At 45.1% G+C, this 26,748-nt stretch overlaps 1 protein-coding gene across 1 annotated transcript in view; it reads left to right on the top strand.

Moving 5' to 3' along the window:
- The window catches only part of LOC126540497 (neural cell adhesion molecule 1-like), a 305,103-nt gene that overhangs the window by 211,857 nt on the left and 66,498 nt on the right, over positions 1-26,748 (top strand). The window contains exons 5-6 of the mRNA XM_050187312.3: positions 21,594-21,797; positions 22,383-22,679. Of these exons, the coding sequence (XP_050043269.1) occupies positions 21,594-21,797; positions 22,383-22,679 (501 nt within the window). The remainder of the gene's footprint in view (positions 1-21,593; positions 21,798-22,382; positions 22,680-26,748) is intronic.

Here is a 26,748-nt window from a genome sequence, read left to right as displayed (position 1 = left end):
ACACCTGAACACGACTTACCCGAATTACCTACAAGTATACACAGATGGCTCTGTCAAGGCAGACGAAGACCGCTGTGCAGCTGCCAATCTATATTCCATCTCTAAGATATACGTGGTCTGGCCGTCTGGACTGTATAGCCTCGTCGACAATTGTGGAAGGCGTAGCAATAGCTTCTGCTCTGCGCAAATTAAAGACATTGCCTCCGCAGAATATGGTTGTCCTTACGGACTCAAAGGCCGCATTACAACAAGTATACCGTGGTTTGCTATCCCTCAAGTTCCCACGCAAATCACTAGCCATCGTGAAAGGACTCAACAACAAAGGCTTCACAGTAAAGCTTCAGTGGATTCCCTCCCACATTGGTATCTCAGGAAACGAAAAAGCTGATTCGCTTGCATACGCAGCGCTCTATCATCCTCCGAAAATCAAGGCTCCAAAGAGTAATCAAGTGCAAAAATCTGACATTCGAAATCACTTTGCGCCGCTTTGGGTTCCACCGCATATGCCCTGCGTAACCAAGAGATTGCACCGAGAGGAAGCCTCACTTCTATATCGAATAAGGACAGGATCTGCTAATACACCGTCCTAGTTATTTAAAACGGGGCGAATCAATTCTCCGAACTGTATGGCATGCAACGAGACAGGAGACATTGATCACTTTTTGTGGTCCTGCCAGCAATTCCAAGATGAAAGAGACACTCTCCTGAAGAATCTGCAAAACAAGGACCTTCCGCATGCGCGCCTGCAACACCTTATATTTCCCGAGGGATCAGTTATAGCCCGCAATGAAACTTCACGTCTCCTCATCGAATTCTTAAGAGAGACTGGTTTGATGGACATATGGTGAAACCCTTCAGCGGCACTGCCGGCCTTGTTCGCCAGGCTAAACCCGCCTGTTGCTACAATTCACTACCACCACTGAACTTTTTAATTATTGATTTAATCGCAAACATATCAATTACGAAGTTGTAGGGCTAAGTAACCTTCGAATCAAGCATTACCTAAGATCCAAGCATCAAGATTACCCAAGCATCAAGATACCCGTCAGCTTACACAACTTTGATAGCTTCTCTGGGGCAGAGAATGTCAACTTCACATTCGCCTTATTGGCAGCCTCCTTCAGTGTATGGGGGATACCGTGCATGTACGGAATCACCGCCGTCTTTTTCCTTTCTGTGGATTGTCCACCGCGGCTCTTCTTGCACTTCTTCACCAAGCCTTCCGCCACGGAAAGAAGCGCATCTTTGGCATAACCAGCCGCAGAAAGCCGACTGGCTTGCTCGCTCAGGCTGACGGGTATCATGACAGGACGAGATGTTTTCATGGCATTGGTGAAGCATATGTTCACAATTACCCGTTTGACCAGCTTCGAGTGGGATGATGATTACGAAAGGAGTGGTTTGTTAGCCCTAGGATGGTAATACCAGCTTATGCGGGTTTCTGCGAAAATTAACTTTAAATCTAAATATTGCAAATTGTTGTCAGCCGGTAGTTCTTGGGTCAAATCAAGTGGCTTAAAGCAGTGCGTAAAAAGTCTTAAAAAGGATGTAAGATCCTGCTCAGCACTAGCTATGCTGTTTTCTATTAAAAATTTAAAAAATCATCAACAAATCTAGGAACCTTTAAAACCTTAAAATCTTGTAGATGGGTGGCTACCGTCCTGTTACGGTGCGCCAAAAACAAATCTGTAAGAACCAGCGCTATGCAAGACCCTATGCAGAAACCACGTTTCTGTAAATACACATCATGATTCCATTCCGCGTAAGTCGTGTTTAGATAAAAATGTAAAGGTTCCATGAACCCTGCCACTGATACGCCAGCAGAATTCTGAAACGCGACAGACCCAACGCAATCGACGTTGTCTTCAACACATGCGAGCAACTGGTCATGAGGGAGCAAATAATACAGATGTTTTACGTCTACAGGCATGGCAGTCAGGCGCTTATCGGAATTATCTGCTAAAAATTCATCAACAATTTTTGAATTCTTTACCGCAAACGGATCGTTGATGTCCAAGAGATTAAATTTTTCCTTTAGAAAACCAGCAACAGTCATCTGCCAGGAATCACATTCAGAAATGATTACCCTTAGAGGGCATCCCACTTTGTGAGATTTTGCGGAAAACAATACTTGCAAACTGTTTTTTTTTCACCTTTATCCACATGCTTACCTAGAATGTCAAGGTTTAAGCTATTGCCCAGCTTTTTTTCTTTTTTGTTCACCTCAGATAATGCAACTTTCCGCTGTTTGTTGAACAGAGACGTGATACCATTCCTTGCCTTGCTGGGAAACTGACCTTCGGGTAAAATTACAAATCCACCCTCTTTGTCAGCGGGAATAACACAAAGGGAATTTGCGCCCAAATATTCAGTCACCTTGCGTATAGACAGTTTGGTAACGTTGGGCTTGTTGTGGCGCAGCACATCCATGCCTTCGGAAATACAGGTGCCCCTTTCGCCCACCGCTGCACGTCCGACCCTCTCAAAGAGGAATGGCACCGACAAGCAAGGATGTACAGGGGCCTTTCACGAGCCAGGCTACTTGCTCTGATGGCACCCGCCCAAGCTGGCAGAGCGCTGTCGACTAACGAGATCTCACCATTGACCCCAAAGTCGTCCTCTGATCCACCCGTGACTGATATCATACATGTTTTCCGACTGAACCCTTAGAATTCGAACACTGGTTCAACACGCTAAAATGCAGCGAAACAGTGCTTCCGCCATCGGGAGTTATTGTTATGTAGTAGTTTGTGCCGCTATAGAAAGACGTTGTGAGGAGGAGAGGAAGGTGATGTGACGCTGACATCGACCAGTGGTATCCCTCTGCCCTGTGGTATAGAGATGCGCTTCCTCCCTGTATATATATTGTTACAATGAGAGCAAGAAAATTAGGATGTTCCTGAAGACGACGAAAAGTGGACGCAGCCTGGCTGGGCTTTCTTCCGCCATCGCGAACGTTTGCTCTTTGTAAATATATTGTGAATAGTTTGATGGGCTAACATATCGTGGAGGTGCGGGGTACGCGTCTTCGCAACGGAGCTCCCCAGCGGACGTCACATCCAGCTTGTGACAATACCTTCTGGGGAAGACACGTTATGCACGCCTGCGCAGGCACCGCCTGCTACCCAGACCAAGTAAGTTGTCCTAACACATTCGCATTACTCCGGAGCATTCTCCGGTTTTGATGTTATGGCCGTAGAAGAGTGGATCAGCATGTAGGAACATGTCAGAAGGGGAACAGGTGGGACCCAAGCGTAATGCTAGCCAATGTCATTTTCTATCTGGACGGAACTTCTCCTGTCTGCTCCAAACACATGAAGAGGAACTTATTTGTTGGGAGCTGTTCAAGCAGAAGCTGTCCGACCTTTTTGGCGATCCCTATGGTCGACAACTAGCCGCCAAAAAGTAGCTCGCTACGCGCGCCCAAATTGCTACGTAGTGCTACCGAGTCATACGTCTACTTTATTCAAGACGCCCTCACACTTTGCGAGAAAATCGACACGTCTATAGCAGAGTCCTACAAAGTAGGACTTATCCTTAAAGGCATTGCGTATGACGCATTTAATCTGCCACCTTTTAACGTTTCTACTGTTGGCGCCATCATAAAGGAATGCCAGGCACTTCGACCTAGCGAAGAACCACCGTGTCGACCATCAATTTTCCCGTCTGCCGAATACGGCTGCGAGATCTGTTTGCATCGACTTCTTGCAGCCCGTCACCCTGATGTGACAATGCCCCAGCAGACGTTCTGGCACAGGAAGTCGCTAACCTGGACTTCCCCACCGCTTGCGCTATTAATCGCCCTGACGCCAGTATGATTTCGCCTATGACCATGCCCTACCGCAGCCCGCCCTTTCCTTTCTGTTATTGAAACCCATCATAATGACGCCCACCGAACAACAAGCCGATCTGTTTCTGCGGTGGCCGAATTGGTGACGTTTCCTGCCGCGGCCGCAGTCTTTGGACGCCTCCGCCCCGAAACATCTTTTGGTACCATTCCACTTCGGCACAAAGCGCTTCACCCACCGCTGCCTTGGCGCTTGGGATGCCTCTGGTGCTTACCGCCAAACACCATAGCCACTAAGCAACCACGGCTGGTAAGATGTACTATATATATATATATATATATATATATATATATATATATATATATATATATATATATATATATATATATATATATATATATATATATATATATATAGCCTGTACATATTCTTCTCCCGTAATCATAGCACCTTCTCCTAACTGTTCTCTTAAGTTTATTGTTTGCTTAATAAAGGGACCGCGTATGCAGTACTAATTATGAAATGTAGTGACAAGATAATAAAGAGGCAGGCCATAATTGGTCGCAAACGATGTTACTGCACGTACTGCACGTATTACTACCTTTCTTTTATAGGATTGTAGAGTAAGAACAAGAAATTGTGCGAGAAAGACTCACATATGACAGAAACCAATTGACGTAAATGGACCATTCATTTGAGATAAAAGATTTGCTGCGGCTGAACATGAACTTCGCTACATCGTTTGTTTCTTTCGTGACGCTGACGAAGAACGCGCGCTGCGGTTTAGGAAGCGCTATGTCCATATTTCGCTGACAACAAGCGTAGGATGTCATATATATCTAGAGGGAAGCTACCTCTGCCAGACGAAGCTAAGTGAAAGTGGCACCAGAGTTCTTTGAATGCTCAAGAAAACTGGCGGGGCTCGAGAACTCACGCTTGCCTTATCTCTAACTAAACCTTCAGGCTTAAAAAAGATCGCGCACTTAACGCAATCTGTTTCAAATTTATTTCACTCCTCTCACAGCTGTTGGGCTTCTCAACACGCAAGGGAGGCCTGAAACCCAGAGAAAAGAGGGCAGCATCTGTCATTGCCAGCTACGCTGCAAGCGAACAGGAAGAAGTGCGGGGCGTGGTTTTCTGCAAATGCGTGAAGTGAGAGTGAAAAGAACTAAGCCAAAAGTGCTATACAGAGCGAACAATTATTGAAGTGCACTTGAAGAAAGCGAGGACATAGCGAAGTGTTCGAGTTAAGGAAAGACTGCTAACTCACGCAGACGCATTAGCAGACAATCGTCCTCGAACCGGAATAAGCTCTTGAGGCGCAGCATGCGTGAAGCGGTCCACCGGTGAGAAAGGTTGTTCGCGACGAGTTCCAGCCGCTCAGGAAACGCACAGGGAGCAGTATGAGATTCCCTACTTCATTTCCGACTGCTTGGTATCTGCAGCTCGTCCCACCATTTCTGCTTGTCCACTTCTCAAAACGAACGCGAGAAAAGCAGCACGTGATTCGTTAGAAAACAATAGGAGAGTGCGTATTGGAGTGGTCTTGCCGTGACGGAGAACTTTCGCAAACCGTTAATGGAACGATAATCTGACGGCCGCTCTAGCAGACAGCAATCGCCGCTCTTAAGTCGTTTTCCTTACGTCCTAGTGGATTGTCTCTGCGTTCGTCGATGAGAAGTAATGGCGATAGGAAGGCTTTGTGATGGATGTATGGGCTGCAGTATGAGTGTCCGTGTCGTAACGAACGTTAAAGAGAGAAAGCAAAAAAAAAAAATAGAGCAGTGGCTTTTGTTTTGAACTTTCGTTATCGTGGTGGGTTTCCCCTGATATTTCAGCGGCCCACTTCGCAGTTTTATTATGAATTCCTGGAGCGCATTCGGTCGTCAAATGCGCAGAGACGCCGCATAGAGCTCTGCTGACAAATTTATTCATAGGTTTTACTCGAGTGGGCCGTTCTCCTCATCCACGGTGTGTTAATTTGGATGAATGGAGTATTCAGATCATCGGGGGGGGGGGGGGGGGGGGGGTGCCGGATAACGCCAGCTTGGAGGGACCTAAAATTTCAGCATTTAGATATACTGAACGCTAATCACTAAAAACACAGACGTGTCTCGGCGAAGCTTGGGCAATAATACCCTCGCACTATTGCTAAATGTGCCGACAAATTGGTTAGCGACCGTTGGTGAATTTACATTACATTTGCTGCAACATTCCTGCTTCTTCTTCTAGAGTCCGTTATTTTGCGCAGTAGCTCAACGAATGCGCCAAAGAGGGTGAAGGCGAAAGTCTGCGTGCTCAAGGGACATTCATGAAATCAGTTTACATTCTCATTCGAATGCGTTGTCTTACAACTTGTTTTTTCCCACCAAAAGTCGTGCGTTGGGGTGCCTTAACTGATGCTAACTTAATTTACTGCGCGTTAATTAACTTCGCCCTGATTACCACCAAAGGTCATGGGTTCGACTTCCACGAAAGGTCGAGGGTGCGATTCCTACATGAGGTAGTGGCTTCGACTGCCTGCATGAACTCCATCTTCATTATTTTTGCCTTTTCTTGGCATGACGAGCGGCATCGGAGCCAGCTCTGGAGGAAGACGACGACGAACAGGCGACAAGCGCCACGAGCGCGTGTCTGCGCGAGTCGAGCTCACGTGACTTTCTGCACCACACGCTGCGTTTTTCAGACCATCGATAGTATGAGTCACTTAAGGCTTTCGCCTTCAGATAACAAAGTAAGGGGTATAGACGGAAACATCGATGCCGAAGGACTAAGAGAGCACCAAAAAGTATACGATGTCCTTATCCATCTAACCAGCCTCAATGGCAATCTATGCTTTTGTTAGCCAAACTGACGCAAAACATAGAGAGTGCACCACAGCAGACGTTTGCCTTCAACGCTCGTATAGGCACCTAGTCATATGTTTTGAAGACAACTATTTCGCAAGATACTCCAATGACATTCGCAGAACTCCAAGATTGGCAAGGGGTCATTGTAAGGGGCGACGAAACCGTTTAATGCGGACGAAAACGTATGAGGTAATTATAGGGTAGAATGCAGAAACATCTCGCATGCCCCAGATGGATGTGTCATTCGGCAAGAGCACTGTTTGTGTTTATAGAAGTGCGAAAACGCCGATGCGAACCAAGTTGGTTTGAAAACGGCCTCTGTAAGACGGGCGTCGGCTAGATAAACGGGCAACGAAAGGATGCGATCGAGATGATCGAAATATAGAAATGTTATTCCTGACGACGGACGCGTGTAGCAATCGTGCGTGCCTCTACTTCTCATGTGATTAATAAAGAAACCAAATTGGCAACGTAGGCTAACTCACCGAAGCTTTTTCTTTTATTTTTTTCTTCGCTTATACTTTTTTTTTCATTCGGTAACTTTTGGTCACTCGTTAATCTTTTACGAGTTTCTTCTTCGGCACACCAGTTTAAGAACCTCCCTTTCTTACTGAGCACAATAAACAAATATTGATTCATTGATTACTATTATAATTTAACGAAGTAGTCTTATCCTAGGCACTTGCCAAATTTTTCGTTCCTCTTGAAGTGCCTGTCCATCTGCGCCGTTAAAGAAAGCGTTTCATTCCACCCAGTGTTAGAAGAACATATGGGGAACGCGTAAGGGCCATGTATCCAAGCACGGCCTCTAATAATTTCGGCACAACATGGACTCACTTCGCAAATAAGGAAAATGTTACATCAGCCACTTTAGAAAAATGCGACAAAGAGTAATCTACTGTGGTAACATAGTGCCTATTTGCCAAAGGGTTGTAAGTTGTGATGTATTGTAAGTGTAGTGCCCTCCACGATTATGTCCCTGTGAGAGGCGGGCTATTGACTGCCTCAAATGCCGGACACTGGACGCCAAACAATGGCTTTGGCAGGTGTACATGTCTGTATGATGAACTTTCAGGAATTATGCTATCATACTATAACAGAAAGGCGAAAAACGTTTGATGCGAGTTTGTTACATTTTACAGAAAGCCAGCAGCAGGGAACATGATAAATCTTACACTCATTATGACAGCCACATTTTCTTAATTGAACACAATATCAAAACATTGCAATGTGCTTCTTTCGGCCTCTTTATAGCGGGAACATTTGCAAGAATATTTTTGAAGTATGCAGGAATCCACCAACGTATCTAATAAAAGCAAGAACATATATATAACGCTTAATTGAAGAGGCAACACGAAATTGCAAGTGAAAGCAATTTGGGGAATGTAGCATACCATGTAAGGGAGAGATAGAGAAAGAGCAAACTTGATACAGAACAGCACGTGAGTGAAGCAGGCGTAGGCATCTCTTTCGCCCTGCAGCGAGTTGTCCACTCAGTCAAATCGTCAGCTCCCTGAGCTTCCCATCTCTCTCGCTTGACCAGTTTGAGATGGTCCGTTGAATAGGAGCTGGAGAGCGCTGCGTGCCATCGCCGTGTGGTAGGGTGTGCTTATGAGCTTGAGGTCTGGTGCGTTTGCGCGTGCCCATGCCTAGTGGTAGAGTGATGCGCCTTCATCGCTGAGTGAGAATTTAGAGCCTCACTAGAAGTACAAATACCTTTCCCTATATCGTACACATGACATGGCTACACCGCATAAGTGAAGTTATTTGTAGTTTTACTTGAAGTGTTGAAAAAATAAGAATAACGAAATTGAAAGGGCACGCACGCAAACGCACGCAAACACACACACACACACACACACACACACACACACACACACACACACACACACACTTGGGTGTTTATCCACGTCTGCAAGATATAGCCTTGCGAGTATTAGCCATCGCCACTCATGGCCACTCTGATGGATATATAACAACTTCGTGACCGATGGCGTCACGTAACATACGTGAACTTTTGTAGCAGCAAGAAGCTGACCGATGAGCCCTTGTATTCTACCTGCAAGCATCAAATCTGTAAATATGGACGGATCATAGAAATGAGCCATGATACATCGGCTCTCTCAGTAGATTTTCCTTTCTTCCCGGATAACGGCAGCGCACAGAGATGAACACTGCGTCAGTTATTCTGTTACAACTTCTCAATGTTCTAAAGGACGCCGCTTTCTTTTTTTCACGCTCATTTCTGTACATCCCTCTCTGTTCTCCTCATGCCACGGAAGTTCCAAACGCAGAAATTACGAATACGTGCACTTTACTTTTGGAAGAACAGCGTGGAGGTGAAAGCGACCGAAGCGTGGGCGAAATTTTTCACAAGGTCGTTCTCAACCCTACACGTACCCTCTCTGCAGGGCTCTTTGGCGCCTGGTTTTCGTGAGATTAGCCCTTTTCTCTCCACTGCCATTCACAAGAGCTGTGACACAAATTTTCTCGCGGGGAACACAAAGAGCGCAAAAAATATAAATGAAAAGAAAGTAGGAGGATCTTACTTACAGCAAATGCATGGGTGAGTCGCGTGACTTGGTGTTTCCTATAGCTATGTCACGCCATACGTGGCTCCGCCGCCCGAAATGAACGGCGACTCCCGCACAGCAAGTGAATGAACGCATTTGCCGAGTTAAAGTGGTCGTGCAGGAAAAACCAAATACCGAAGCGCGACGTCAAGAAGGGGAACGCTGACTCTGAGAGAGGAATTGGGAACGACGAAGCGTAGGACGAGGTCTGGGCTCGTTATTAATGTTTGACGTGCGAATGATAAATGGCAGTTTGAGCCGCCAGCACAGCGACGGCGCAGGGGACGAGCGTTGGGGAGTATCCTCTGAGGAATCAAAATGAAAAGTCAGCGAGTCATGGCATTCTGCCCCTTCCGCATAGCATTATACGTTACGTGTCGAATTTAGGCCCAGGTTTAAGGGCAGTACGACCGATTCGCTGAACGACGTCCGTGGTCCTGAATCCGACATGAAAAAGAGTACATGTACCGATCTTCAGTATAGCTTAAGTTAACTGGAATTCAGTGCGATCTACTGCGGCAAGATTTAGAGGAACACGCACACACACGCACACACACACACACACACGACTGACTGTTGATGAAGCTGCAGTGTCAAAAAACGATGCAGAGAGAAGTGAGAATGGCAAGCAAAGAATTGCACCAAACATGGGTAGGAACATAAGCACGCGAATAACGCTAATACCTTTATAAAAGCAAAAACACACAAATTCTAGAAAGAGCGAATGGATGGCAGAAGCCGTAAAACAATTTATCGTTGACCATTGAAGGAATCGATGTCCCTGCATTCATTTATGACAACTGTGAACTTTCATTCAAGCCTCTTCTTTCATTCTTTTTTGGTTGCATTCGAGTTTCCGTCCGGAACAGCGTGCAGACAACCTCCTTTTTTGAAAAGACAAACGCAACGATGGAGTTTCAAAGGTAAAGCAGGCGATATCTCCCCTCTTGTATGGATACGAACGGCATTGCAATAATATAATGCTTCATGCCAGCTCAGGACGCGCGTAGATGCGCAGTCGTAATTCTTTGGCGTATTGCTTGTAGGCAGCCAAGTAGATTAGAAACTTTATCCGCTGTCTTCTCTTCTTTACATCGGGAAGTTCTGACCATCAAGCACCAGCAGACACAGCGCTCGAAGTGAGAAGCATTGAAGTAATGCCTTCAGTTTCATTTCTCATTTTTTTTCATCGTAAGCTACTTGAAGATCAAAGGAAATGCGCCACTGAAGTGGCCTTTCAAATACCATCGGTAGCGTTTTTTTACTGAAAAACGAAAGGAAAATATTTCGCAGAAGCTCTTCGCAAGCTGCTTTAAAAACTATTCGTCGTAAGCTTTCATCATACTACGTGATACGGATGAGAAGTGGGGCTTTGTTTGTTTATATCGAATTACTTATTGCCAGTCGAGACAAATAAACAATAGTGGACTTGGTACGTGGACCAGGAATTATATTATCTGGTCGCACGATATTCGTCGTCAAGACAGGAAAGCTCATCTGGCTATGGCGGTACAAAAAAAGAGAGGTTGAATCTCAAACTCGAAAACCACTTTGTGAGCAGTTGGCCATATGAACTGAAATATATTCCGTTCCGCCTTGGCAAACGCCAATAGAAGGGCATTTAGGAAAATGTCAATAGACGTACGTGCTGTGCTACACCCTGCAGGCTTTTTATAGATTCCTTCCTTCTGAAAGCCTTAGGTCTTTTGATTTACCATAGTGATTTGATGTACACATGCCTCTACTTCGCTGTGCCGAGGAGCAAATATTCTGCATCGTTACCGAACTTGAAATAGCGGACAAAACCAATGCTACAGCGTTGGCAGAGCTACTCGTAATCAATAACAGCTAATCATTCTGCGGTCGTCCAAGTTGAGTTCGCCGATGGTATCAATGTTTCCACAGTGAAAATAATGTTCCTACTGGCATTCAGCTCATGTTCACAACACAACCCTGCACCGTCGCCACGGTTCCGGCGCAGGCATACGCTATTACAAGCATTACGAGGCTCAGACAAGAAAACCCACTCTATTGTGAAACGCAGGCAGTCAGTCTTGCACCCGTCGGTGCTTTGTCTCGAAGAGGAAGCCTTAGCTCGAAGCCAGCTCCGAAGTCGCCTATTCAAACACATGTAAAACGCAAGCATGCTCTTATGAAACAACTTCAACAACCATTGCACTTACTTTGTTGCGGTTGAAAAATGAAGACGAATTCTAGCAACTCTGGGAAGCATAATTTTGATTTGAGACCTTGAATGTTTTATTGAAAGATGACCAAGATCGGTATATTGCAAAGAAAAATAGAAAACGAAATTTATAAATTGGTAAATTTGAACCAATAACGAATACCGCTGTTTTGTGACCTCCACCTCTCAGACCATATTAAGGGGACTAACGTTATATGAAGTATAGAACTTGCGTGAAATGTTCAGAATGTTACCGAGGTTTTTAGAAGAATTACACTCACAAATTAGTGGTATATTTCTGAGCGGCTTAAATTTTATCACAATTGTTAGTTGGTGACTAGTCGTTTCTAAATCACGGTGGACATATAACAGCGTTAACATGCGAATCACAATATGAGTACAGGCGACAACAACGGGTGTTTTTTATGCCGCCTACTCGTCATGTTCTGTGTCTGTTCGTGCAGTTAAACGTTCATCATGGCAACACTGTTCGCTTTAATTATAGCTGGATGCAGTGAACAGAATTATATTACTGTTTTCTATTGCTGAGTTACAGAGCTACAGAGCTGCAGATTGATACTTATGGTCATGAAATCAAACAATTGTCGAATTGTTCTTTAAAATTAAGGGCCTAAATAAAAAAGTTGCCGTTTCACCCGGAAGGCGAAGCATCGATTGCGATAGCAAATTAGTAGACATCCGTACAAAGAAAGAATAGTAGTCTAATTGGCAGCATAGACCTGGAAACATTTGCCTAGTAACTAAGTCAACAAAGATGGTGTCAGCGCGCACAAGCAAGCATCAGCACACCACACTCGACGACAGCTGACACTCGCTGCCAAAACGCTGGCGTGAGCAAGTGCGGCAGCAGCAGCGAGCGAAGTTACCTTCATTCTGTCTATCGCTTTAACGCAAACTTACGGCGAGAACACAGCACGCACAAAAGGCACAAGCCGTCAGCAGATCGGCTTCAAGAGAGGACGCGTGCGATTGCACCCGGGTGAAACTTCTCAATCTCCGAAAGTAGCGCCAACCGCTTCCTCCTCCTCCGCTCGGCGCGGCCTCGACGGTGGCGCCGCCCATGCTGGCCCTGCCGTAGCAGGCGACAGCTAACACGATACCGGAGGAAATGTGCGGAAAAGTTCGTTCGAGCCCTGCGGAGCAGTTTTCCCAATCGAGATCTTGCTTCGTCAGTCGGTTACTGGCCTTAATAATGTCGTGTTGGAATTGCAAAAGAATAGAGAAAAGGACCATTATTTAAGGCATAAAGCACGCGCACACTGAGAGTTCGTGTTGCTGAAACACGACCTATGTACGCGGTGTGCTCAAACACGCGAGTAATTACCAGAGTTTCAGGTTTTGACAGCATGAAAGTATGTGTACGTGGTTTCGTAGGTTCACATGCAGTGCATATGACGCATGCGATTACCATTTACTTAATCGGACGCATAAAAATGTTATCGTTAAGCAGTAAAAATGTTGATCCTGATCAGCGGGCCTGCAGTCCATTGCGGCCTTTCTCGGCCATTATAATCCTGCACACAAAACGTGCGAGTAGCGCTGCTCATGCCTCCAATATTGAGGACGCGTTCGGCAGCAGCCGGGATAGAGGCGGAGAACAAGAGGCCTGTGGAGAGATTCCTCGTTCGTGTTCCGTAGTTCTCGTCGCACGGGCGGGGTATGCTGCAGCGGTCGCGGTGCACTTTTTTCGTTGTGGGGTGCTTTGGTAATCGCGGCGATATTGTTTTTTTTTTTTACAAGTACTGCTCCAGGAGGGCGCAAGTAACGCCTAACAGAGGCCTCTGGAGAGCACGTGACATTACAAGTGTTCCCGTTGCTGCTTTGGTGCCCTGGAGGCACCGTCAATAATACGAAATTATGACACGTTGTTACAACTAGTAAATAAAATCTAATAAAGAAATACAATCACGCCGAGGCGCCAACCTCTGGCGCGGCGCTAACTCGTCGGCGAGGGAAGTAAACGAGGAATTTACTGGCCAACATAAAACTACGATCAAAGCACACGTTAAACATCCCCAGGCGACCTAAATAATGTTATCCGGAGTCATCCACTACGACTTCTTTCATAGCTTTAGCCACTTCGGGACGTTAAAAACGTTAATCACCACAAACCAAATCAATACATGCGGGCGTAGACCCGAAGCCTAACAACTGCATCCGTAAGTCATAGTGAGCCTTGCAAAAGCGTCACAATCTGCTAACTTCTGGTGGAGCTCAACACATAGCATGAATAAAGTCGCTTTTATGTCTCAGGCCAGCTGTAGATGCGTACACTTTCACCACAAGACGAAACTACATGAAACAAAGAGAGCACGTTCGAAAAAAAGTAAACTTAAACGCGCTAAAAGCACGCACAGCATTAACACATACACTTTTTCGATGCGGCAGGCGTGAACTAGGCTGAAAAGAAGAGGTTGTGAGGAACCGTGGCACTTCACAAAGCCGTGCGTGTTTTTGCCAATTCTTCGAAGTCAGCCCGCCCGATCCTATGCATCCACACTTTTCTTCTTTGTGCGTTGCGCTCGCCAGATGGTAAAAAAAGAAGCCATTTGCCGTCGCTGTGTCGGCTTCGGCAACCGAAGGCGCAGCAGCATGGCTTCACAATTGAGTTCTCATCCCTAACACACTAGATTTGTTCCGCTAACGCACTCGATCAATCCGTTTGCGCGTACTTTCGTCGCGCAGTGCCAACAATGGCGGTCGGAGTGCGCTGGAAAAAAAAAATTACAAAAGCGCAGCGCCTTTTTCCTCGTGACACAAATTGGCCAATGGGGGAGCGGAGGAGACTGGGGCGACAGGATGCGTGGAGGGGGAAACATCGCGGAGAGCGGCGTGGCGGAATGGTTTAAGAATCGCGCTACTTTGGAAAATTGAGTTGTTTTAAACGCGGCCATACGAAGTACGCAGTTGCTACCGGTGTAGAACGCCGCACTCTTCCCTGCCGTGCTGACTCCCCTCTTTCTTCCCTTGCGCGCGCGAGATGGAGCTGGGATCTTCGCTTCCAGTTGCGCGCCGTCGTGTAACACGCAGTGGCAGCCGGAGAACGACGCCCCCGTTCCCAGTCCTTCCATCCCCCCACAGCATTTCGTGCGACGGAAGTCGGCGCATTTCCTCTCAGTTTTCCTCCCTTGCGCGTGCCAGATTAAGCAGTGATTGTCGGCTCGCCTAGCGTGCTTTCACTCGCTCATACAGCATATGGAGCGCGTTGACGGTGCTGTCGCCCTTGGACGCTATACACAACATCATAGCGACGGCGGCGCCGGCGGCAAAAATGCGCCTGGAGTCACCGTATAATTACTATCGCAATAAAAATCTGCTTCTTGCAGGCACAAGTTTTTCACATTTTATGTCCTTGAAGCAACCTCATCAAAACCGATACAGCAGAGGCCAAGACAAATAATTTTTCCATTCACATATACCTCGATAGCAGCTCCTAAGCTGCACATTTCTTCTAAGAGGAAGAATGGTCAAAAAATACAGGAGGATATAGTATACATATGTAGGCAGATAGGTAGCCGGATTATTCAAATATGATCTCACGCCTTCTGAAACTCTTCAATTATCTGAATTAAGGGCCATGTCCATGAAGATACACACTATTTCTAGATAACAGTTGTAATTATGTGGGGAGCTTCAGGGAAGGTTCTCAGCGACTGCAAGGGTGGAAGCGGAGCTAAAATAGCGATTTTCCCTTAAACACGCCTCTTTATATTTCTGTCATTTTGGATTCTTCAACCAAGAATGAAGCTTCTCACCAAATTTGGCTGCTGTACACGCCTAAAATATCAAAAAAGAAGATTTCGTTTTGTTGCAGTAGAGATCATATAAAAAGGGGTTTTTAAAGGAACACTTTCAAAATTAAAAAAAAATTGCCTGTGACAAATATCACAATTCTAGTTCATGGGCTGGTCTACTCGAAGACACGGACCTTACTTACACATGAAAAAATCAGATCCATAATGAAACCACTAATTAAGTTTAAACTAATTACCTTATAACACACATTGCATTTGGAAAATTCTAGATGGGGAGTTCGCACGGCGAATCCACTTGGAACGAATTCTCAAGATGACACCAGTTTCGATATATGAATTCTCGAACTTCGCCGAGAAATGCACTCGTGTTCCATTTACTTTTGTGCTTCAATGCATAAAACGACGTTTTCTTACGAAAGTAAGTGGAACGACTGTGCATTTTCACCTCAAGTTTGACAACGCATAACTCGTAAATGGTGCCATCCACACGATTCTTTTCAAGAGGACATGCCATCCAGTCTCACCCACTAGAATTTGAAAATTGCAATATGTACCACAAGATAATCAGTAAGAAAAGTTTATTAGTGCATTTTTGTTAAGTAATTGATAAAGCATTTCAGTTTTTTCTGCCAGTAATATCCGCCTGTTTGAGTAAACCATCTCATGTACTCGAACTGTGCTATCTGACAAAGGCAATCTTAAAAAAAAATTGAAAGTGTTCTCTGAAACACCTTGAACTTAGGCACAATAGGTGTTATTTGGAGTAGCGATTATATTGGGTGATGCAACATTTATACTAGCGGACATTAACGTTTTCGCACTGATCACTGAGAACGTATTAGCTTACAATAAATTCATCATCAAATGTGAATAATTTACATTAGGGAATAATTCTTAATTGTGACATTGTAACCTGTTATTTCTCAATCCATGCTCGTTTCGCAGGCATTCTGTGACCACGCCGATGCAGTTTCCCGAGGTATGCCCGCATACTTGCGGCACAATGCGTTTGCGTTCTACTTCTGTTTTTTCTAGGCTGGCTTCTACATTCACGACAAGGCTCTAGTTTATCGAACGGAAACATTGTCAACCATCCAACCATAGCCCTAAGCTGCAAACTATTCTGGATAGAGCTCAAACTCCCTCAATCCGCGCAGCCTTCCTCACGCCTTTGGCATGCGTGGGGAGATTCGGAACGCGTGCGGAAGTCCGTGCGGATTCAGTGAGTTTCGGTCCTTAGCTCTGACGGTGCGGCAACCACCCCGGAAAGGCGTTCGTCCCTTGCTCGATACCTAGGTGAAGAGAAATTTTTCTTCAGCTGCACAGCTTTGTTTTCTCGGGAACCCGTTTGGGCTTCCTATGTCGCTTAGTGCTACGATCGGCCGGGTGACAGCATTCCCTTTCGTGAATCTTCGTCCACAATGCGGGATAACGCAGTACTCGTTTGTCAGTTCTGTAGTTTGTCAAGCGTCCACTCAAACTCCCACGAAGTGTGCGCGCATGCATCAGTTATCGGTTTAAATCCCACGCAAGCTATAAGTAATAACTATTAAGCATAATAACTAAAATATGAATTTGTGTATAGCACTTCTTTATACAGGTGATCATTAAGTGCTTCGTCAAAGTGCTAACGACACCGTTTTAAAACTTTAGAAATTTTAGCGGAAGAACGTTGTGCATTGGAAAGCAAGCGCTGATGGAAGGGACGAATTCGACCATAGCGCAGTTCATTTATGATGCAAATGCAAATGTGCTATATGAATGCAAAACACATTAGGCTGTCGGAGAATGATTCCGGCCATGGCGGCCGCACTTCGATCGGGGCGCAATGCGAAAACACCCGCGTACTTATATTTAGGTGCCCGTTAAGTGCCCGGTCCTGTCGTTTGTGTTCTTCTTCCTGGGTCCTGGTCTTCTGCGCCTTGCCTTTACTACTTCAAGCATGAACCAACTAGCCCAAGCAAGCGTTTTACTTAAAGAACCCCATTTGGACCAAATTCCCGGAGTCCCTCACTACGGCGTGCCTTATAATCACATAATTGTTTTCGCATGCAATACCCCATAATTTATTTAATTAATTCATTTTGTCTGAAATTTGTGCGTGATAAATTGCGATGTGGTAGAATAATAAACGCATGAACATGCGAAAAGCCCTCTCTTCTTGAGTTTTTCTATAGCTGACACTCACTGACTTTCTAGAGCTTGGAGGCAATGCGGTCTTCCGAAAATGCGATAAGACATTCTTGTCGTAATAAAATAATTTAAAGAATAAATGTGCCTGATGCGAATCGCGACGTAATGAAACATGTAAGAAATGGAAATTCACGGAACAACTAAGGTATGCTGGAGTCGGTGCTGATTCTGTGATGACGAAACTCAACACTCGCATTTGTCCCACCATGTCAACGCGTTTGCCTGTTCCATCAAAACGAGGATCGCAGTTCCAGCATTTGCGGCGTGCAGTTGTCTTCATTGTATCCGGTTGGCTCTTTCGTCAGCTACGGAACCAGAAAAACACGTGCACAAAATTGTGCAACAAACGCCAACCTGATGGCTCATATCCGATAAACAAAAAAAGAAAAAGAAAAGATACGAAACAACTTCGCGCTACTAGCACGCAGTGTTCTTTCACCTTTCCTGCTTCTTTTTAAAAACTTTTTAGTACGCGCGTTTCTCTCAGCGAGATAGCACGAGTACACTTGAACATTGTGTCGTTCTTCCTTTCTTCTTCGTTTGCCGCGTTCTTGCGCGCAGCAATCACGCCTTATTACCCCTCATAATGCAACATGCGTGTTCGGCGCATTCCTCGTGTCGGTAATAGCATCAGACGAAGTGTCACACAAAAGCCAGCGCTCCTGAACATAGTTCAAACAACTCGAGCGCAAGTCACGAAGAGTTAGAAAGAAGAAACAAAAACGAGGAAGAATGTCATCGAAAAAAAAAACGTTCCCTCCGGAAGGGATCAATGTGGCGTTATATCGGTGCATGCGACCAAGCGAAAAAAAAAATGAAAAATCGTTATTAACAGGGCGCCGCGTGAATCGTGTCCCTGAGAGTCGGGCTTCCCGCTTAGCGCCGCTCCGAAAGGAAAAGCAGAGAGCGTGAAAAAGTAATGTAATGAATCGCGGCCTTTTAATTAATTCCGAGGTGGTCAGAACGTAAAAGAAAGAGAGAGAGAGGACGTATATAAGAACATCAAACGGCGAGAAAACGTGCCGCAGGTGTTCTTTTTTTTTTCTTTTTGCACGTTTCGTTTTGTTTTCTCTATGGCTCCCGTTCACAGCGGCCAGTTCGTGACAGCTCGGTGGCCGAATGCGGGCGGTAAACATTATTACCGACACTTGGCGGTTGGCGCCGCGCGCGCTGGGCTGAAACAGACTTCGCCTTTCAAGAGGCGACCCTCCCCCTCGTCCAACATTGAAACTGTCTTTCCCTTATCTCCACTTTCGAGGCATTCGGTGCTCCTCGCTGCTATCGACAAACAAGTCACGTTCCGGGAGCTCGAATCGCGGGTGTGCAGTTCGCACCGTCGCGCACCGCGAACGCGCTGCGAAATACTTCACCGTATTAATTTGTATAGGAACTTTCCGTCTCTTTCTCGCGCCGCGAGAAAGCACGCATGTGAGGGCATTCGTGCTCATTGTGACAAACAGTGGGAAAAAGCTATTGCAGCGCATATAGGGAAAGACCAGGAAGTAATAGGTAATTGGTGACCCTCAGCGGCGCATCTGGTAGAAAGAGTCATGTGCTTATCTCATCGTTATTATTATTACTATTATATTTTTGTATCCTTCGTCCCGTTTCTCCGGGGCGTACCTCCGAAGACTTTTACCGTTCTGGTGATCCGCTGAGTAAACTGAAATCCTTCATAGCTTTTCTATCATCGGCTGCACCGACGCCAATGTTTCACGGGGAATGCTTATTAGATGGAATCTCGGTTCCCAGCGAGCTATGACCCCGTATTCTCCCCGATGATTTCTCGACCGTCTAATAAACTTCCGGGTCCCTTCGTCCGTCGGGATTTCCTCCAGTCTTCCGCGTCAGGTGCTCGGCTTCGGAAACGAAGGGGGGAGGGTGGGTGCAGGTCTCCTTGTAATGTGGAAACTATTTTTTTTCCCTAAAGTACTTGTATTTGCTGCGAGCGAATTTTCCTTTTTCACAGTTTTCTTTTAAATTTGTATATTGAAGAAGGGCGCGAGAGCTTATTGACGACAGCCACGTGGGAGCTGAAAGTTAGGCTAAATGAGCAACGGTATATTTGAATCTTTCGGAGCCGCTCAGGCAGAAAGCACGCCCTCAAAGTTTGAGTTTCATACGATGATATCAAGTTTTCGTTACCGCATTTTCTTTCGCGCTAATTGTGGTTTTAGTGTTCTTGTAGGGAAAGTTGAAATGCTGGGAGTCGGAACAGCCATGGGCAAGCCAGCAAGGATTAGAAACCGTTCTCTATTTTTCCGGTACAACTTTAACCTGATGCGCCGTAAAGAGATACTGACTTGATATTCCTTGTGCGGCCAACCCATAGAGACTTTGAAGGCTTCCACACACCCGCAGTAGGGTTTGCTCAAAAAAAAAAAGAACGATGAAGTCAAGTAGGAGTACCGACACCCTACTTTCAGTCAGCTCTGCCAGCGCCATGGGCAGCGTTATGGTTTGCACTGCTGGCGTGAGCGCTGAGCGCGCATGTATTAGCGTCCCTGGCGTGCAGTTAATTGTGTGCCCCATTCCACAACGTTGTCCATACACCGATCTGTAGCGGAACCGACAGCAAACGCGAAGTCGAATCTACGTACTCCTTTTTTTTTTATTTGGACTCAGTCAAACACTGATGCTTTTCCTTTTGTCTGAAGTCGAACAACATCGAGGTCTGCAGCGCTATAGGGATATGCTTCTCGTCACACCGGCATTCTTAGACGCCACGAGGACAAGGATAAACCTTCCTATTGCTTTCAATCTTCGGCTCACTTCAGGCCATGCACCAAACTATTTGCACATACAGCTGTCCCAAATCGCGCGGTGTATGCTTCGCTTTATCGCACCACTTGGCAGTGCTCGAGCACACCGAACCCGTCGCCTTTTACAACCTCTATGACGAGGAACGGCTGGTGCGGTGCCACGCGAAAGGCAGCCCCGGCTTTCGTAGTCCTGGACTGAGGACCTCGTCTCCTATCGGTCAAGCTGCAGAAGGCGGGATTGCTTGAAAGCCATAACCTATAACCTGTCATCTTGAGCCACATGGGAAATGTTGTTATATCAGTTTCTGTAATTTCTCCCCTCATGTAATTCTTCCTCGAAGAGTATTTAAGTCAATAAACTGAATGAAGTGAACATATGACGACAATTGTGCCCATCGCACCTCTAAGAATGAAAAATGTGAAGACGCGACAGTCACATAACCTGCACAGTAAAATTGCAAATGCGCTGCGTTCTAATTGGTGTAACTTGCTAGTGCACAAGACAAATTAAGAAAATGCGGGAACTTTCAGAAACGTCAACTGCTGGTGCGTAATTATGCGCAAATATACACAAAGCATAATTGACCTTGCTAGGCCTCCTCTTCTAGCAAAATGAAACTGTGTTGTAGCTATGCGTCTGAGCAATTCAAGGTACCTTTGTGTGAGGCATATTCACGTGCAACTTCCTGGTTGAATATGTATGAATGGCTGGAGAATAGCCATTGGGTGGGCAAAATGATCCGCAACTAAAGTACATATTTGTACATATAACTACAGGACCCGTGTGATATTATATTGAGTGGAATGACTGTTTCCTGAAAACTTTTGTGCAAGAAGCGAATTCTCAAACTGATCTGCTCCGTGTCTGTTACTCTGATCTACCCAGTCTGATTTTGGGGGCCTCCCTACAAGTTTCTATTTGTCAGTTTCTCATGGACGGGTATGTAAGGATTCAGCGCGGGAGTCTGATAAGGGTTCCTTATTGTAATTACTTGCTTTTTTAACTTTGTTCTGATATGCGCACTGTTTTCTGCTTGCTTCATCTTTTGACATGTTTCTTTGACCATGACTATTCAATTTTAGGTTTTCGATACGCACTTTAAGATCAATCAATCAATCAATCAATCAATCAATCAATCAATCAATCAATCAATCAATCAATCAATCAATCAATCAATCAATCAATCAATCAATCAATTAATAATTATTTGAAAACACGAATGAAATATAAGTAAGTAAGACTTTTTTTGCGTAGATTGTACCAAGTACATGAAATCTGGGTCAATAAGTTATAGTAAAAACATGTTCACTCCGAACATGATAAAGAATTGCGTGTTAATAAAGGTGTTTTTGCCACCAGCTGGGCCCCGGTTTGCCCAATCTCCTGTTTATGAAAACCCAATCGATGCCACTGTGCAGTGCTACGATGTTTCAGCACATCTCAGATGAGAGTGTTGACCCACGCAGGGAAGCCGTCTCCGGTGCTTACATGGAAGCGCAATGGCAACTACTTCCCCACGAAGGCGCTGACTTCAGTGGCCGGAGACGTCAAGCAGTCCAAGCTCACGCTGTCGTCCCTGCAGCGGAGCGACCTCATGGCCACCTACACATGTGTCTCCTCCAACAACGTATCCAGTCCGATGGAGGTCTCCGTCACCCTAGAACTGAACCGTGAGTTTTTAGAAACTCAATTCCTTTTCACTTGATGTGATCGCAACTGTCTTTTCTTTTGGGGGCGGAGAAGTGGGAGGAGAGACTGAAATTAAAAAGGCGCGAACATAGAATTCGAAGTGCCGCAGTCAGAATCCTGTGGCGGAAGAGAATACTGGGTACTCGGCCCTACGCCTTCGTTATAATTATAAAACTGCGTAGGTATATCTAACCATCATATCATCTAAGATAGTTAAGGACACCTAAAAATAAATAAGTACGGCCCTTCTTTTTCTTCAAATATACATAGTTTGCGCTTTGCTGCGCAAATTTATTTGGACCACAAATTATTCAGTGCAACTTTCTAAGGATGAATTTGCGCTTGTCTGCGCATATTCCTGCTACATGGCCGTGACTTAAGCTCTCAGCGTTTTTAAATACGTTATCAGAACACACATGCCGATCTAAAAAATCCGACTGCAGGGGCACAATTGTGCTATCTACTACGGTCGGGTTTGAAGATATGTGTGTGCTTGTAGGTTTCCATAAGTAATGATAAAAATATTTATATAAATAAACGTTTCCTTTCTTTCTGTTCTGTCACAGTGGCCCCGACGTCGGTGCAGATCCGCAAGAGTGAGGCTCCCATCTCGTCGGGTCTCACTGCCGAGATCCTGTGCGAGGTTTGGGGCTCGCGGCCTCCGCCCGAGATCACCTGGTGGAAGAGCAGCGAGCAGCTGAACCAGACCTTCGTGCACGTGTCGCAGGACGGGAACCTGACGACAAGCGTGGTGGCCTTCTCGCCGCAGCGCTCCGACAACGGCCAGATGCTGGTGTGCCGTGCGCAGAACCCGCGCCTCAGAAACAGCGCCCGCGAGGACCAGTGGGAGCTCAGCGTGCACTGTGAGCAACGGCAGCGCTGACGGGAGAGCGCGCAGCTGCCACTGCTCTTTCGCTGCGTGCAATGCGCGCAATGTCACGCGCTGTGTATCTTTCAGAGAGTAGGTTGCACAGCCACAGGACGGGTAGCACCGATAAGTATCCTCGTTGTCTTCGCGTGCCTAACCGAATTGCGTCGTATTTCATCCATCTTGCGATTGGAAAGGCGAAACCGGCCATCCCTGCGCAGGGCTGTCTGCGCGCACGTTTGAGGAAGCGAGAATCCGCGATGCTGCCAGTTCAAAGAATATATCATTGCGTGTTGCGTTTTTAATGTCTGAATATAAGACATGTGAGAAGACTCGTTTATTGGCGGGCTAACGATTTTGGTTATAAGAAAAGTTGTTTGGCACGGGAAAACAATTCTTCCACAGAAAATTATTTGTCGCGTGGTTTCTTTAAAACCGCACGATGTGGGTGTTGTTGCTGCTCATTGTAGACCACTTATGTCACGCGAGGGCTGCGAGAATCTTCGCACTTACTTCAGCCTATTACTTAATTTTGTCACGGACACATGGGTCACGCTTGCTTTCTAGTTAACGTGCCTAGAGATTTAGAAATAATTCTAGTAATATCACTCCCAATAGACAATTATTCTATCAGGCAATACTTCCCAGTCATAGTGTTCGCTACGCAATACGATTATAAAACCAGGAGGCTTAAGGAGGCTAGTTCAATAAATGAGGCCATGGATCGTAGTGAGATGAGACATTGTATTTTAAATAGCCCAAGAGCTGTTTGGTGCAAAAAGGCTGATGAGTGTGCGAATTCATACACCTTTAATCACTCCCGTAGAGCATAAAGTGGGCGACTGGCGTGACGTGGCTAGAACTGAGAAGGAATGCTTTGTATTAAAGGCATTTTGGCGCTATCTATGGGGCTCAAACATCGTGCGTTTGCGAAATGCATCGAGGAGCAAACTTCGCTGTAGTAGGCAAAGAAAGCAATCGCTTAAAGCATTCAGTACATGGTATAGATGGACCGAAGATAGTGCAGTAAAGCCGTGGTTACCACAAAACAAGTCGACTGAAACGGGGATCTTAGAAACTAGGTCTGTAGCATTTCGTTATAATATTCCAGACATCCAGCCTGACGCTGACCACATAAGATTTATTTCGAATGTGCTGCAACTGGAGCCTGCGCTCAGCTCCTGTTCGTAGGCGCTGTGTAACTTCACAGTTGTGCACGTGACCAAGTTCTACGGCCTTACAAAAAAAAATAGAAAGAAAAAAAAAAAGCCGGAAGGTGGGGTGGGTTGAGGAGGGCTGCGGCTTTGTTGCAGAATATTCAATTGCAAGTTTTCTCTCGCATAGCTTAGCCTGGACGTTTTACATACATCTTTCAAGAGATCGACGTGATACTCAAACGAGAAGTCATTAAAGGAAAGTATACGAGGTAAATGCTGAAGCTGTGAGAACTATCACATGACAAATATGATATTGCTTTTGTATTCGTAATCCCCAATAACGCTGAGATTAGCATTGCAAGAACATTCTACAACATCGAATCTACCTCTCTACTGCACCAAGAAATACGCCCGTTTGAAACTTGCGCCAGAACTAGTGTAAGAACAGTTCTTCTTTGAGGTCGACATGGATAAATGCCTCACAACATAGCGCAAAGATGGTGAGCAAAACACTTTACCGCATTTTTCTCCATTTTGAAATTCTGGATCAATTTCGCAGTTCATGCACGCCGTTGTGAATTTTGAACCGATCTTTGCCTTGATACTAATAACTTTGCGTAGTGTGCGATGGCCTGGGTTTTATTTATTATTTAGTAGCTGTCATTAGCCAAAAAAAGTAAATAATCAATGAATCATTGCGTTGAGAAACGAGGTTTGCATTTACCGATATTATCATGTCTTAAATTTGAAGCATGGAGGGTTAGCATATTCTTTCTTTTTTCCGTCTTTTATTTTGCTCTCGAATGCAGTTTTTTGTGATTCTAGCGGAATTTGGAGATTACTGAAAAGCTCGTTCATGCCATAAGGAATTCCACTAAACTGTACGCGTGAGCATAATGTTTATATGGTAATGGCATTTAATCAAACAACCCTCTTACCCTCTACAAAACATTAGTGCGACCAAAGCTAGAATATGCATCCACAGTATGGGATCCCTATCAAACCACACTGATAAACACACAAGAATCCACGCAGAATCGCGCAGCACGTTTCACCTTATCGAACTATTCTCGTTACGCCAGCATTACTTACATGAAAAACACACTTACTTTACCGTAAATGTTTTAGAATGTGTCTTTTCCACAGGCTGTATCGCCACAACCCACTATTAAAGGATCATCTTATTACTCGCCCTTCACACATTTCATCCCGTTTCGATCACATGTTTAACGTTGGTGTTCCATGTTTTAGAAAAAAAATGTGTCATGGTTCTTTTATTCCTAAGACCAACGCCGACTGGAACGACCTTCCTCCCTCCATCGCTGCCATTTCTGACGTTGACAACTTGAAGACTACTGTATTTTCTGCCGTTTTTTAATACCTATTATTGTATAATTATGTACTGTTTTTTTTTCACTTACCAATCCTTTCTGTAATGCCTTCGGGCCAGGAAAGTATCCGAAATAAATAAATAAATAAGTAAATAAATAAATAAATAGTTTTATTTGGACAACTACAATATACGGAAAGTTAATTCTCCACGTTTTCATCCTCATAATTCCGAAAAGATGAAACACAAGAAAGAAAATGTTGTTTGCACTTTCTTTGCCAGGAATCGATCGTGTTCAATCAAATTAATAGAAATACAAATTTAATAAAACAATTTATCCGACTCAGTAGACGTCGCGTTGCTCTTTAGGAACCCTTTTACTTCCCGAGAGAAAAACAAAAGTGGGAAGTGCTATGCACCATAAGTTATAAACCTCTAAGAAAAGCACAGCAGCCCTACTTTGACTCAGAACGGGCTGGCAAGCGCTATGCTTCCGCTCAAGTTTTCACTGAGTGTACATGCTATACCACTCCGCTGCGATACGTGAGCCGAAATTTTCGCAACCACGAAGCTGTTCGGGCCTTTTCAAAGGCATCACGGCAGAGACGTCCTGTCCAAAGCACTCCTCGTCGAAGGAATCGCCGAGAAAGGTTGTTGAAGTGCGGCAGTTTTCACTTCTTACTGCATTTATTTTTCTTTGGTCATTTACCCTAGCTACCTGGGGGGGTATCTGAGACATTTTCCAAGGCTACATTTTCAGTGCTCATTAACATATTCTCTCTTTCGCTCTTTCTCGTGAACCTTTTATTCCGTATCATGTGCGAATTCCGCGGAGTTGAACAAGTGGTTCGACTAAAGGCCAGTCGTATGTGAATAAGGAAGTAGATGCAACGTCGGGCTTAACATTTTAGGCAAGCCATATTGAGGCTAGTATATTTGTGGAAGCTTTGCTCAGCCACCAAAGAAAAAAAAAATGCCGATATAACGCGCTGGTTCAAAGCTACTTTCTATATATTTATTTATTTATTTATTTATTTATTTATTTATTTAGGTTACCCTTAAAGGCGCTCTCGTTTAGGGTGTTAGATAGGAGGTACAAACACAAATTAAATGCACGGTAATTTAAATATTATTCCAATTAAAACAAAAATCTGAAGCGAGACCTTTCTAAAGCGGTTAGTTAAATGCTACGTATCTCTTTATCGTGTGCTCCGCGTTTGACAGTGCAGCGATTACGTGCCAGGGCGGGAAGGTGCGCAGACCACGGTGATTATAATAGAAGTGATTATGACCGTGATCATGATAGTTTGCATGCTCTTTGAAACAGCGCTGGGATTTAATGGGTGATTTAATAAGGTTTTACGGCATCCATAGCAATCTAACCTTTTGCCTATCTGATCTCGATCCTAACTTTCGAGTTAAAAGCGTTTGCATTAAACTGCTCCATTACCTACACTTGCGATGACTCTGGTTCTATTAATATATTCCCAGCTTTTCTTCCACCAATACTGTGATCGTCTCTCACGTATCTCGACTGCTGACAGGTTAATCCGGCCGTCTTTTTTGAATCCAAACAC

The sequence above is a fragment of the Dermacentor andersoni genome, chromosome 2 (genome assembly GCF_023375885.2).
Source record: "Dermacentor andersoni chromosome 2, qqDerAnde1_hic_scaffold, whole genome shotgun sequence".
Lineage (NCBI taxonomy): Eukaryota > Metazoa > Arthropoda > Arachnida > Ixodida > Ixodidae > Dermacentor > Dermacentor andersoni.
The sequence above is the reverse complement of the archived record's forward strand: the minus strand, read 5'-3'. Positions and strand labels throughout refer to the sequence as shown.